Source organism: Aquila chrysaetos, chromosome 8 (genome assembly GCF_900496995.4).
Source record: "Aquila chrysaetos chrysaetos chromosome 8, bAquChr1.4, whole genome shotgun sequence".
NCBI lineage: Eukaryota > Metazoa > Chordata > Aves > Accipitriformes > Accipitridae > Aquila > Aquila chrysaetos.
This window is the reverse complement of record NC_044011.1, coordinates 11,608,543-11,622,301: the sequence shown is the minus strand read 5'-3', so window position 1 is coordinate 11,622,301 and position 13,759 is coordinate 11,608,543. Positions and strand designations below refer to the sequence as shown.

The 13,759-nt window shown below is 39.5% G+C and overlaps 1 protein-coding gene across 7 annotated transcripts in view; it reads right to left on the bottom strand.

The window, feature by feature from the left end:
• UTRN (utrophin) overlaps positions 1-13,759 on the bottom strand; it is a 392,954-nt gene that overhangs the window by 139,433 nt on the left and 239,762 nt on the right. The window contains exon 1 of one of the 7 annotated variants that reach the window (XM_030021909.2): positions 7,170-7,297. The exons of the other annotated variants lie outside the window; for them this stretch is intronic. Coding sequence (XP_029877769.1) covers positions 7,170-7,223 — 54 coding nt within the window. The 5' untranslated portion in view covers positions 7,224-7,297. Of the gene's footprint in view, positions 1-7,169; positions 7,298-13,759 lie in introns of those variants that run through there. 7 annotated transcript variants of the gene reach the window in all.

Below are 13,759 nucleotides of genomic sequence, written 5' to 3'. Positions count from 1 at the left end.
GAGAGAGAGGGAAGGAAGCATCAGTGAAGCTCTGGCTCTCCAGCTGAGCTATTATGTGACTTTGGACAACTACCTATTCTTTGCCCTGAGTTTCACTACTTCAAAACAGGTTAAAAGACACTTTTGCTGTCTTTAAACAATCTTGATAAAAATCACCATTCTGAAAACAGATACAAGCAACAGCATTTAAAATGAAAAAACGAAATGGCAATCTCTGATGATCAACAAACCCAAATAAGACAGCATAGTCATCAGATAAAAAATCAGATGCTTATCTGAAAACATTTGCAGCTCCTGTCCTTACGTCTCCAACATGCAAGTAGATCCAGTGAAACCCAGCTCAAGTCCACACAGCAGGAGGTACAAACATGTACAGCAGCTACAATTTTAACTGCACACTAATCTGTGCTACAAAAGCCTGGTCATGTCAAATCCATTTCTATGCCTCTTTAAAGTTACAAAAGAAAATCTTCCATTCTAAAATCACAATATTAATTCTAAAGCTATTGAGAACCTTCATAAAACATGCTAACTCTGATTACATTTGAGAGGACACTTAAGCGTGCACACTTAAAAATGTTTCATTCAAAATGGGTTTCATAATTGCATTTGCCAATCATCATGTTACATTGATTAAGGAACAGTAAATCTGCTGTTGGCATTCTTTAGTCCCATCTGTGATGGTCACGTTGTGACAGCTCAGTTCAAAGAATCAACTTTGCCAATTAACTTCTTTTTCTTTTTTCCGATTTCCATTTTCCAGGAAAAAAAAGCACTGCCAGCTCATGGATAAACCAGCAGGACTGATGTTAAAGTTAATGAATGAGAATGTATCACAGCCCTCAATAAAAAAGAGGGAGAGGAATCCAAATAACATGTCCCACACCAATGTGCACATGGAAGAATTGCAGTAGGAAGGTGGGATGTGAAAGATGGCTAATGGCAACAGATGGACACATTAAGTTAGTTATTCCCCAATAATGATATAAAAGATCTTGAAGATTTTTATTCAGGTATTATCCTCTGTTGGAAGGCTAACAAGGATGATGGGCTCCCATCTTGTCCTAGGATTGCTGTAATTGGTAGCAATTGGTAGTAATCTCCTTTACTCACTGTGTTATCATAATCTTTCAATTCTTACGAGATTTGTAAAGATGTTGTGGTTGCCCTTCCTTAGAATTTCTTATTTCAAAGTGGGAAGAACTCCTCTATGCATTCTGTACACATTCCAATTCATGCTCATCCTGATCTATTATTTCTCTTTCTTGGTCATTGATTCTCCATATTCTTCTCCATTGTCCTCTATATGGCCAAAAATTTGATAATCCCTGCTCAGGTCCCAACTAGGATTAACTCTTATTAGAGTTAATCCAATTTCAATTTTTCAATACTTTAAAGTCAATTATAAACACTTCCCTATTATCACATGGAGGCTCCCATATCCAGAGTCACAGGGGCAGCACACTGGAGGATGCAGGGGAAGAGGGAGAAAAAAAATTCTGCTGCTTTTGTCACATAAAGAGGGGGATGAAACCATGACACACCGTTGTTGTTCTTAGCCCAATGCAAAGGGGATCTGGGCCAGAATGCTCTCTCCTAGTGCATACAAAACAAAGGAAAAAAAAGAAAGAAAAAAAAAGAAAAAAGAAACCTAAAGAAATACAGTGCAAACAGAGAAGGACTCCTTGTCAGAAGAAATTCATAGTTCTTAAACTGTAGTTACATAGCTTTATCAACTTAGTTTTTGGAGGTATTACTATAGAGAAGCCATATTTCGCTAAGTTTGCAAATATTTATGTGCACATATCTGTTAAACTGGATTGATAATTTACTGGTATGAGGTCAACAGATTTGTTTACATGCCCAGGTGGCTGCAGGACTAAGGAAAGCTCTTTGAGGAAAAGAAAGCAAGCTCTTTGAGGAAAGAATTCAACCTATATATAAATCAAGGTGCAAGTTTCAAAGTTTTGAAAGATAGAAAGGAGAAGAAATAACTAGGTTGATATCTACATATCTACCTTGACCTAGCCAGGCTACTAGAAGATTGCCACTTTCCTTAAATTCCTTTTAAGAATTAAGATCAAACTGCTGCCCGTCTTTTCCACTTTAGTCTGGTGATTTCAAAATCAGCTTATTTCCATTCTGAAACTTAGACTTCTTTGCTTCTCTCCCTCTTTACCCCTCTCATGGTGCAAGATTTACCTGCTGGATTCATTCCTTCATTTTATGCTTGGATCTGATTTTAAAGCCTACTTCTTACTTTAATTTCAATCAAATAAAATACTAAATTATCATATAATGACAACAGAAGAGCATGTGTCTTTAAAGAATGTATAAATATGGTATGTGACACTCAATAATGCTACAGATGGCAATTCCAAAAAGGACCCAAAGACTTAGCTCACTCCAGTTGCCCAGCTGGAGTTGGGCAACTGCAACTGCGCAAAGGCAAACTAGAGTGACTTGCACAGGGTGAAAGAAAATATAGAACAGATTTGAACAGAACCAAACTTTGTGACTCCAACTCCAAGGTCAACCAGCTATTGAACTTTTTCTCATTTTTTCCTCCTTACAGACTGCAAGGATATTTTAAGCAGTGACAATAGTAGACATAATTGTCCTTTGGAAACTATTAATCCTTTATAAAGACAAAGAAAAAAATCCTTTAAAAAGACAAAAAAAAAAAAAAGCCAAACCAACAGCACTCCGATGACAATGAGCATTCTAGTGCCTTTTTTCTGAATGATGAGTTCAGAGGGCGTCTAACTCACTCTGTAACCCCCTAAGCTGTTAGCATATTCACTTCCATTCATGTTTTTTTCAGCTTTTGTTTATATGGTCTTCATTGGTACACTGCCATTAACACAGGCAAAATATTTTCCTCTTTAAAGGACCTGAACCCTTCTGTTGAAGGTAAAAACACAACTGGTGGAAGAAAACTCCACATTTCCATGCCAAAATTAAAGTGGAAGAAACGATGCATTTCATAACATGCAGAATGTTACTCCCTTCCATTCTCACCATTAAGAATCCTAGAGGACTTGAGCTTTATGATACAAAGATCTAAACCAGGGAAGTTATTTTATTCTGTAAGGTAAATAAACAGATGTTCCTATAACATTACAGATTCTATTATCAAGATCCCTTAATCAGATTTTTACTACATATGATATGACACAAAACTCAACTTAGCCTCTTATAAAAAAGGTCAATAGCATTCTATACCAAATGATAACTTCACATGGTTTTTTAAAACAGTTACATGTAAGACTTATCAACACTGTACTCCAATTTTGTTTAAACCCACTATACACAGCAAAATTCTATATCACACCCCAATTTTTAACTATTTTTATGTTGATTAGGAAACAGAATTCCACTGAATTTTCATAAACATCTGATCACAGAGCAGGGATGGCAAGTTATGGCACACAAACTGCATGTGGCTTGCAAGAAATGGACATACAGGTCCAATGCTGATGCTGTGCCACAAGACCAGTAGTGTTTTGTGTTGTCACACAGACTGCTATGTAATTTTAACCCCCACGTACAAGCCAGAGAACAGGCAAACTGTTGTGGCTTTCGAACCACATGAAGATCTTAAGAGGAGTTAGTAGGGTTGAGGTTGACTCCTCATGAATGAAAAATAGCTTGGGAAACTGCATTAACCCAGCAAAAGTTACCCCCGGGCTATTTTGCCAAGACAGTTTTGTACTTCTTCCACCCAATACAAATCATGCCCATGACTGGAACAGGACAGGAGACTTGGTGCAGATGCAGGGAATTGCAAGTCCCAGAAAAATGACTGCCCATTGCTTTCACTGACAATGTTCAGAAATGCTACACTTGCCTCATTTAGAGGTCAAGAATAAAGGGGATGACTGCTCACCAAAGTATCTGCAGAAAACTCTTCCAGCTGGAACAGCTGGAACAAAAACATCAGTGCCAACCAAAGGACATAACTGTATGCCAGAGACATCAGCCAGGACATTTTTCTTTGAGATCTCACAGCAGGTAGCAATGGAATGGATTTTTTAATTTTTTTTTTTTTTTTTTTTTTAAATAGCAGATTGTTTAGTCTATATTCAACCAGATACATTTTACCTGCTGCTGCCAACTGTCTCTGGGATCACTGCTGTGTCAGATGTTCCCTATAGCTTCTGCTTCACTCAGAGCTTTTCACTTTTTGATTACTCTTAAGGAGAGAGTAAGAATTAGGGCATGATAAAGGCATATGAAAGCGGCCATTGTGAAAGGGAAACGGGACTTTTATTGCTCTCTTCCTTACAAATGCTGGGGGTAGCAAGGAGAGAGGGATGCTGTTGTAAAAACAGATGGTTAAAAAAGGAAAAGTCTCTGAAGAATCCAGGTACTTATCTCATCCAGGGATTCTCTCCTCTGGTATCAGAGGACAGTCATAACTTTAGAAAAGCTCATCCCATCTGCTGTTTCAGAGGCCTGCAGTGGCCGTTGCTGTTAAGCAATCAGTTTATAATGAATTCACATTCAGAAGAGCAGTACACATGCAAAACCCTTGGGCAGAATTGCCATTATCATAAATCCACCAGTGGCAGAAATGTGTATAAAGACAGACATTAAACCTCTCTAAACTGTCATACACAGACCACACTCGGTATCACTACAGCCACCATGACTACAGTATAAGATCAAAGCAATTCACAAAAGCAATTGGCTTTAGATATGACAGAAATTTAATTATTACTTAAGCTCTCAGATATTTCAGGAAGAAAAAAAAAAAAACTTTTGGGGGAAAAACCACTTTGGGATATTTTTCACATCTAGTTTTCAAATGCTTGTACTACCGAAAGCGTTGCACCGACACTTCAAGTTTCCAAAAAGCTGTCTAACTTGCACTTAAACCTAATGGATAGTACCTTAACAGGTGACATATGGTGTGGGTAAGGATTCGTTTCATCACAAGAATGATGATGCACTTAGGAAGGCTGAGAACGCCAGCCTGCCTTCAACAACCTCTGTGGCTCCATCGCATGGCATTGACTCATCATCTGAGGGGCATCATAAATCCGTTAATACTAATTCCAGCAGTCACATAATTGTGACTGAACAAAGCTAAAGCAGCCCTGCCCACTCCAGTGTAACGCAACTCTGCTTTTGCATAGGAAGGGAGTGCCGTGCAAGCTTCTGCAAATGCCATCTGGCTTCTGCATTACAACCACAGTAACAGCACTCGTAATTCTCTCCTTACAACATATATTAATGAATCCAGAAAGCTAAAAGTAGCCTGCAAGCCAGGATCACTGTCACAATGCTGTTTCTCCTGGCAGCAAACTCCTCAGTTGGGAAGAACAGGATGGGTGTGGGGGGAATCGTAAGAGATGAAGCTGGCGATGAGGAGGGGAACTTGCTCAAAAAAAGAAAAAGAAAACTTGGTAAATAAGCGCAGATTAGAATTTGTGGTCAAAGTTCACCAACTAAAATGTTAATTTTCTTCTCCAGCAACAAAGCATCCTCCTACCTCCTACATCACGTTACAAATTTCAGCACAGCAGACAACAAAATAACACAGTAAGCTTCAAGCTAAAAAATACAAGAGAGCTGTGAGACTTGTTAAGTTTTGTTTTTGTTGAGAATTGCTACAATCAATTCCTTTGAGATGAAATAAGACACTGGAATATTCATAATCACAGGGGAGAGCCTGAAGTTTGCAAATGCCAGGGCTTATATCGTTCAAAAAACATTAGAAACATCAGTTTCAAAACTTCTGTCTCAACCATGTCATGAAGCACCTCAAAGAGTCCAGCATGTGTCCTAATCTTTACAGGCTACCAGCAGCAATTACAAGAGAAGAGAGAAGCCCAGCTGACAGACGGGGAGCAGGAGAGGAGCAAGTGATCTACACAGTGAAGAAATCATGTCACAAATGCTTTCGCTGTTACTATTAACTACTTTTGGAAGAGTCATGCTGGTGTGATACTAAACAGTTATCTGTCTCATTAGCTCCAAAGTTTGCTACTGTAGGAAAGTAAAAACACAAGAGTTTCAAAAACCCAACAAATCCAAATCAGTTTGCAATAGTCTTCTGAGGACCCTGGCTTATTTTGATTTTGAAATTAACCAAAATCATTATGCAAACCCATATAAAAAAAAAGTAGCTTATTTTTTATTTTCTGAGACTTTTAGGTTCATTTAGTAATACCCATTATACTACTGTTCTGGTGACCAGTGTTGATTTGTATTGAAAAAAAAAAAAAAAAAAAAAAAAAAACCAAACAAAAAAACACCAACAAAAAAAAAAAAAAACCCACACAAAAAAAAAACCAGTTTATAGCTATAGGATAGAACACCACAGAATCGGGCTTTACAATCTGCTCTCCTGCTTTGTGACCACAGTATATATGGGTTTTATCTTAATGTGTAAATAAACTACTATATATTTTGTTACAGACTCTGATCTTGCAGGGTACAGCAAGTTTATATGGAGAAATGATGTTAAAAAAACCAAAAAGACAATATAGTATGCAAAGCCAAGCTAACGATGGTTACAAACATACAACCCAGGTTTCACTGGAAGTGCCGACAATTAGATGAAAACAATCTGGTTTTGAACAGTCTCATGTCTCTCGCTAATCAGCGCAATCACTGCAAAGCCAAGCTTCCTGTCTCTCAGCATTACTGGTACCAAATGTCCTGGTAAGAGAAAGAGTAACTAGCTTGAATAAAAGAACAGATGAAACGATGGGAAAAGTGGCACATTCATATTGGAAGTAATCCTACTTATAAAAGCCATCATGAGATCTTCCAATTTGACTAAGACAACATTCAACTAAATTTAACAGCAAACTGAAGAGCAGTTCCTTTATGTCAATAGTGAAATAAGGTCACAGGCATCCTGGGAAGTCCCCTTATGGCCTTGACTTAGCAAAGTCCAAACTTTTCTATCATCTCCTTCAGAAAAGAAGGAAAAAGAAAAAAAGAGAAGATGACCACAATCAGAGCACATGCTCTAAAACTAATCTTGTAGGACCTGAAATGGAGAAGAGAAGCAGCATTAGACTTCCACATTTGAGAGCAAACAAGGGTCACATGAGGACCTTACCAGCAACACAGAAAACCTGTTTAACATCAACCTGCCCTTTTTATTGCGTAGTTTTCAAAGGCACAATTATATGAAACTATGCTTATCATACCTTTTCAAATTTTGTCAGCAACTCACGTAAGCTGAAATTCAGGCCAATCATCATTAAGCGTCCCCCGAAGCCTACATTTTTCTGGTACGTCCTCCAAGCCGGGCCTATAGCCTTCAAAAGGTTTCTCTCTTTTTCCACCTATACTGTCTCAAAACTCTCCGAGAGCTCCTGCGCGTGCCCCTCTCCTGGGCCGTGCTCCCCCGGGGGCAGGTCAGGCAGCACCATTGTCACAGCCTCCCTGGCCCCGCTCCCTGCCACAGGCCGAGCACCTGAGGGTGAGCCGCTGACGCCGGGAGATGCTCCTTGCAGGGTTAACCCGGCCCCATGGTGCTGTGGGGATCTCCTCGTCTCCACACCTGGCCAGGACTGCCTCCAGCTCACCTCGGCAATGGCCTGCAGGCTCCAAGTGCTTCTGGCAGGCCACAAGCTCAATGGTTGGTCTCAATGACCCTGAGCAAGAGAAGCTATACTCCGCTGGCACGCGATGGATGCAGAGAGTGGGAAGGAGGAGCAAGTCCTTCCATGTTGTTCCATTCAAGGGAAAAAAAAAATACAAAGAAAAAAAAGAACAAAAAAAATCCCCAGAGAAACTTCTGTTTAAAGAAAGCACCAAAAGCCAGCCTTTCAGAGAAGTCGAGTGGGACGAGGCGCACTTCAGCCTAGGAAGCACAGCAGCGCGACCGGACAGGAGGCCACCTTTCCTCTCCCTGCCTTCCTCGCCGCCAGCGGGCTGCTGTTGCTGTGGCAGTAACCAAGCCACCTCCAGCCCGCTTCGCTTTGCCCAGGGGATGCTGCACCACAGACCAGCCAAGGCCCATTAAAAGAAATTTAAAGAGTCACTTCCTTTGTTTAGGGGGAAAAAAAAAAAAAAGTCTCCAGCAAAGGATCCTGCTGCAACCTCCAAAGCCTTCGCTGGGGATCTCCTCCTTTGGTCCTCTCTGTTCTGACAGCCGTGCAGTCATCTATCCCCGGCATTTGTTTATTATTGTAATCAGCATCCTCCCTTCCAGCAGCCGTGGTGCCGCTCTGACGCCAAGCACACTCCCCCTTCCTGGAGGCCTCCCCGCTGGAAAACCACCGCCACCCCTAAAGGCTGCAGAAGCCCCGGACCAAAACCCCTCGCTCGCCCCTCTTCCTTCCCCTCGAAAGGAAAGGCAGCTATTTAGTCCCTGAACAGGTTTCGGAGCCGTAAAAGCAACGGGTGCTCCACAAAGCCTACAGGCGCCCGCTGCCGCTGGCTCACGAGGGCAGACAGATTGTTTTCATATGAGCCTTTGCCCGCCCGCAGGAAACCTGACACCCCAAGGGTGGCTACTAGGAAATCGCTCCATTGCAAACCATTCCCACTGGAAAGCCTGTGTGCATGCGAAGGCCTATTTAAACTCCTCTTAATGCTTTCCGTACAACCACACATTACTCAACCGGCAAAAAGAGCTTCAGTAATAGTTGCCAGCAAGTCAGAAAAAGTATAATTAAAACCAAACCAACAACCCATCACTTGCAAACCCCTTTATAACTAGTACTCTTATGACCGTGTTGGGAGTCACGTGCTGCTTTTACTTTCTTTTTAATTCACCCGACTGCCATTTGAAGTACCAATAAAGTCACCAATGACAAAACTGTCTTAAAAATTATTCTCAGCTAGTGGGTTATACCGATAAAGCCAGTACGGGTCGGGATTTTAAGAATAAACTCTGGAGAAAAAAAAAAAAAAATATTGGGAGTAGCAGGATTTTTGCTTATTTTATTTGTACTTTGCCACGTGTCTGTAGGTTTTATGTGGACATATTACACAAACTGCAGAAGTGCTTGCAAAATAAACTGAGAAAAGTTTTCCAAATAAAGACAACGGAACTAGACCAGCTTTACTGCATAACTGACGGGTAAGCACAAACTGTCTGAATTTATTCCACTGCTTATGGAAGCAAAAAGCCCAATTATTAATGCAACAGTATCTAAAATCATGTTCAAATACTGTCCTTTTCTAAATTAACCACTTACAGAAGGAAAATAACACATTAGAGTATGAAAGTAAAACCATCCTGTAAGAGGTTTAACTACAATCTCTATTTGAGAATCTCTCTTTTCTTCTCCTGCAAGACAGACACAAAGTTTGGATCCTGATTCCCATACACACTAAGGCTTCTTTCTGCTGCTCTTGCAGAAAAAACCCTTGCAAAACAGGAAGAAAACAGCATTTAAATCCACTTCAGAGGTGCTAGTGCATACAAAATGAAAATGGGTGTCAGGCTGGATTATAATGAGGCTTCATAACTCCAGGACTGTATCCAAATAGACAACATTAATTTTATGTTTATTCTCAGTCTTCATACTTAGATAACTTGTTTCCCGATTTTCTGCTGTCATCAAAAAAGCACACATTCTAGATCTTTCAACGCTATTCGATGCAAATGTAAATGCCCTCTGAGGCGGATAATTACCATTTTGCAGAATTCTGTAAAAGGTAATCAAATATATACATATACACAGAGTGTTGGACCAATGTTTCCAGTAAAATGGCTTTGACAATTGTACTGAATAACAACTTTTTCAGTGGCCCTTTCACATGAAAGCACACTGCAGTATTTGAGAAATTCTGCACTTGTAGAAAAAAAAATAAAATACACTAACTGAAATAAGCTCTACGTTGACATATATTTAATATAGCCTGTACATGTAAAGACGGTAGTTCTGTAGACATGACGATGTTGGACTGTAAATTCCAGAAATACAACATAACTGTAAGACAGCTTTATATTACTTATTACTACTAAAATTTTCCTGATTAGTTTTGTCATAATTTTCCATAAAAATAATGTACATCCATTGTTGGCAACAAAAATGGAATTTTATAATGAAAACTACAGGTCACACACAGATTAAATATTTGAATGCTAGAGTCCAAAGAAATTCACATTCTGACAGCGTAAGCCCTCATGCGAATACATGATCTTCAGCTAAAAACGAGCAGAACACCAACAGTCCTGTAACAAAGCCTCCTTCCAAAATACTCTTGCAGATACTGAGCTCCACAAATGGGAATTTAAGACACTGGAGAGCCATGTACTGCTGATGTATTTAAGGCACTGCTGCAGAGGACTGTGTGCAATGGAGCTTCTTGTTACATTTTGATATTAGAGCAGTTCGGTGCATTTTCTCACACATCTTAATAAGATAAAACTGGAAAAAAATAATAACACCAGCTAACAGCACTTTATAGCCATTGGTAATGTTACTAGTGGCAGCCAGCAAAATGCAGGGACCATCAACAGAAAAGCACTTTTATCACATGTAGAAAAAGGAAGGTCAGCACAGCAGCCTCTGACACAGAGAACTACGAACACATTTGCTGGCAACTGTTTTTAGGAGTTGGGTTCTGAACGGCACACCCTGCAAATCCAGGCTTAAAGGCCTCATCATTTAGCAAGACACTTAATGTGGGGATTATAAAACTAATAGCAGAATTGTACATCTAAAAACTTAGTATCAATTAAAAGTATCAATTAAAAAAAACCTACTTTTTACCAAGTATAAATCCAGAAGTAACTGAATGTTAGGCTACTGCAAACAAGTGAACCAGCAGAATCAATGAAACCTAAACTAGGTAAGGAAAAAGAAAAAAAAATGTTATTCCATTGCCTCTGGAAGGAAAATTATCTGATCAACTTGGAGGTGATATTATACACACCTCTAAAGTTCAATTTCAGAAAAGATAAAAGTCTTTCAGACTTTGATCTGCAAAACAAGATTAAGTATGTGTAAAGACACTATTAAGAATTTGCTTCATACTTGAGATGATGTGAAAAAAATTCAAGAACACTGTCATACTAAGCACAATTTGACTTTGGAATACAAACTAAAGAAAGGAGAAAAGTTTTTTTTCTAGAAGACAAATGGAAAAATAAACAGCAGAAAGAACCTTAAGAGTAAATGAACCAGTTTGTTTATACAGAGAGCATACATATATCTTATGTGACTCACAACAACGGGTAACAACAACAAAAAGATAAAAAGAATAATGTTCCTTTGTGCGACTCAGATGTAAAGGACGCAGAGGTCAATAGGTGGTTACAGCAAATCAATACATCCCGGTTTCACTCAAGACATGCAGCTTCAGGCAGGAACACAAAAAATTCACTTGTTCAAAAGCACTGTGGTATTTTCTCCTGCCTTGCAAAATACCTGGTGTCAATCTGATCAGACCAGGAGGGAGAGATGCCCTCTCTCCCTTCTACAGTGGGTCAGCATTTACATTACAGAGTTAACACACGGCTCCAGCAAGGTTGGTCCTACACTGAGGCTCACTATCAATTGAACCCAACACCAGGGTTTCACTAAGCAGAGCTCTTCCAGCACAGCCTCACTGATAACCTCTGCCAGAAGCCAAATCACTCAAGCGACACCGTACCCCAAGGACCAAGAATTCATCAAGACAGATACGACAAATCATGCTTTTACAATAAAGCAGAAAAAGCAGCACAATAAGAAAGAAGTCACGTAAATATGATTGCCCAAATTACCAATTAGGTATCTGTTCCAGTGGCAATTGCAATGCAGATTATGAATGACATGAAAGGGTTTGCAGATTTCCTAGAGCTTAGAGCCAAGGCACTGCACTGGTTTGACTTTTTCTTTCTTTCTTTAAGACTAAAGGGTATCAGTTTGCCTTGGGAAGGTATTTTTACATGGATCAACCGGTCACATTCAGTAGTCTGCCCTGTGCAGTATCTGCCACATTCAATGACACAGTTCTGCATCAGGTAAGCACAGATAGACTGTGCCTCAGAAAATGGGGTGTGAGACAAGACTTTAAATCTCAAGAATAAAATTTGTTAGGATTCCAGATGAGAGAAAGTAGTCTTGGTGACAGGCAATGGTTGCACTGCCGTAAAAGGTTAGTAAAGGACTGGGTGGTATGGTGGTGGGTTTCCCCACCTCCTTGTATTTTTAACCTGTTTGGACAACACATGGCTTTCAGCTTTATGAATCAACTGTGATTTTCTAATGTTTTGGACCTGAATATAAGTAGTGTGTTTTAATTTCTTTGATCTTCCCAGAAGCACCCAACCCTAAAAGCAGAACATTTCAAATGTACTCAGAACACAAAACCCTAAAGAATTATCTCATACTTGGAGTATATCTAAAAGAGCTTAGATGTCAAAGGGAACTATGCAGGTAAGTACCACCATGGCATCCATTTCACTCATGGAGCCATTAAGAAACTTACTGTACAAGAGGCAGACTTAAATTCCATTTATGGGACTGGCCAGAACATGAAGGTTTCAATCCTGGCTCTAATTGACAGAATGAGGGAGGCAGCAGGGAGCATGGATGAAATCTGTCTTTTATGCCAGACAGGAATTTCATCATCAAGTTATTACTTCCTAGTTATTACTGGTGACTAAATGAAATGTTCCTATTGATTGACAGTCTATAAAGAGTTCACTGGGAAGCCTCCTTCTAAGACTGTTAGCTGCCTTTCCTCCTGGTTTTCCCCCTTCAGGTATGAGATACCGGCACTTGCTTGCAATAATCATACTGGAAATCAGCAAACCAGGAGGCACCTCACGGTCTTTCTGTCTTTAATAGCATCTTTAACTCTGCTCTCTTTGCACAGAAACAAAGCAAACAAGTTGTCTTAGATGTACGTATTAACATTTTTATTAAAAAGGGTGAAACTGAAAACAGAGTGACAGTCTAGTGGTGATATAACATGACAGACTGCCAAAGCAGCCCACCCAAGGACAAGATTCTAGAGGCTGCATTAACCCGCACCCAGACTAAGCATCCAGTTTCCCAAGTTAAAAACATAGGACTTTCAATCCTGAAAATTGAGTTTTCCTTAAGATTTTCTTGACTGTGTTTCTTCTACCTCCCTGACAGCTTAGTCCAAGAAGTGCCTCATTAAAACCATGGACAATACATGGGACGATTAAATACACATCTTTAAAATAATTTGCTAAAAGAAGGGCTTATTTATATATCTATTACTTGGTAAAGGATACCAATCTCTCAAGATACTAAAACTGACCAATGAAAAGCTGATTAATTTAGTAGTTTTTAGACAAGTACTCAATCCACTCAATAGTGAAAAGACCATGGAAATCGTATTTTAATTTCAGAGTTTATCATAATTGACACAGCATCTTGAATTCTACAGCACTAACTCAAGTATCTGTGGATTAAAATCTCATTCAAATAACATATTCCAGTCTCTTCCTACTTGACTTCTAAGCAATGGCATTAGACTCAAGTACCTAACAAGGTTACAGTGCCATTACAGTTATGCTGCATAATTTATGATTTTGCCACACTCCAAAGTTAAGTAGCCAAGCACAACCTTTTGACTCAGACCACCTGTATATTATTTTATGCTCTTTTATGTTATACCTTGTCTTACATTCTTAGCTAAGTAAGTGGCCTTATCTTGCAGGAAGGAGAGGCATTACCTGGATCTAGTTGGTTTTGGTTTTTTGCAGGTTTTTTTTTGAAAGCCACTGGGAATTGGACTCTCCCCTTTCAATGCAAATTCTGATCTCAGCCTTAAAAATTTGCTTCAGCTGTGAGCTTTTCAGCCATGAACTTTTAAT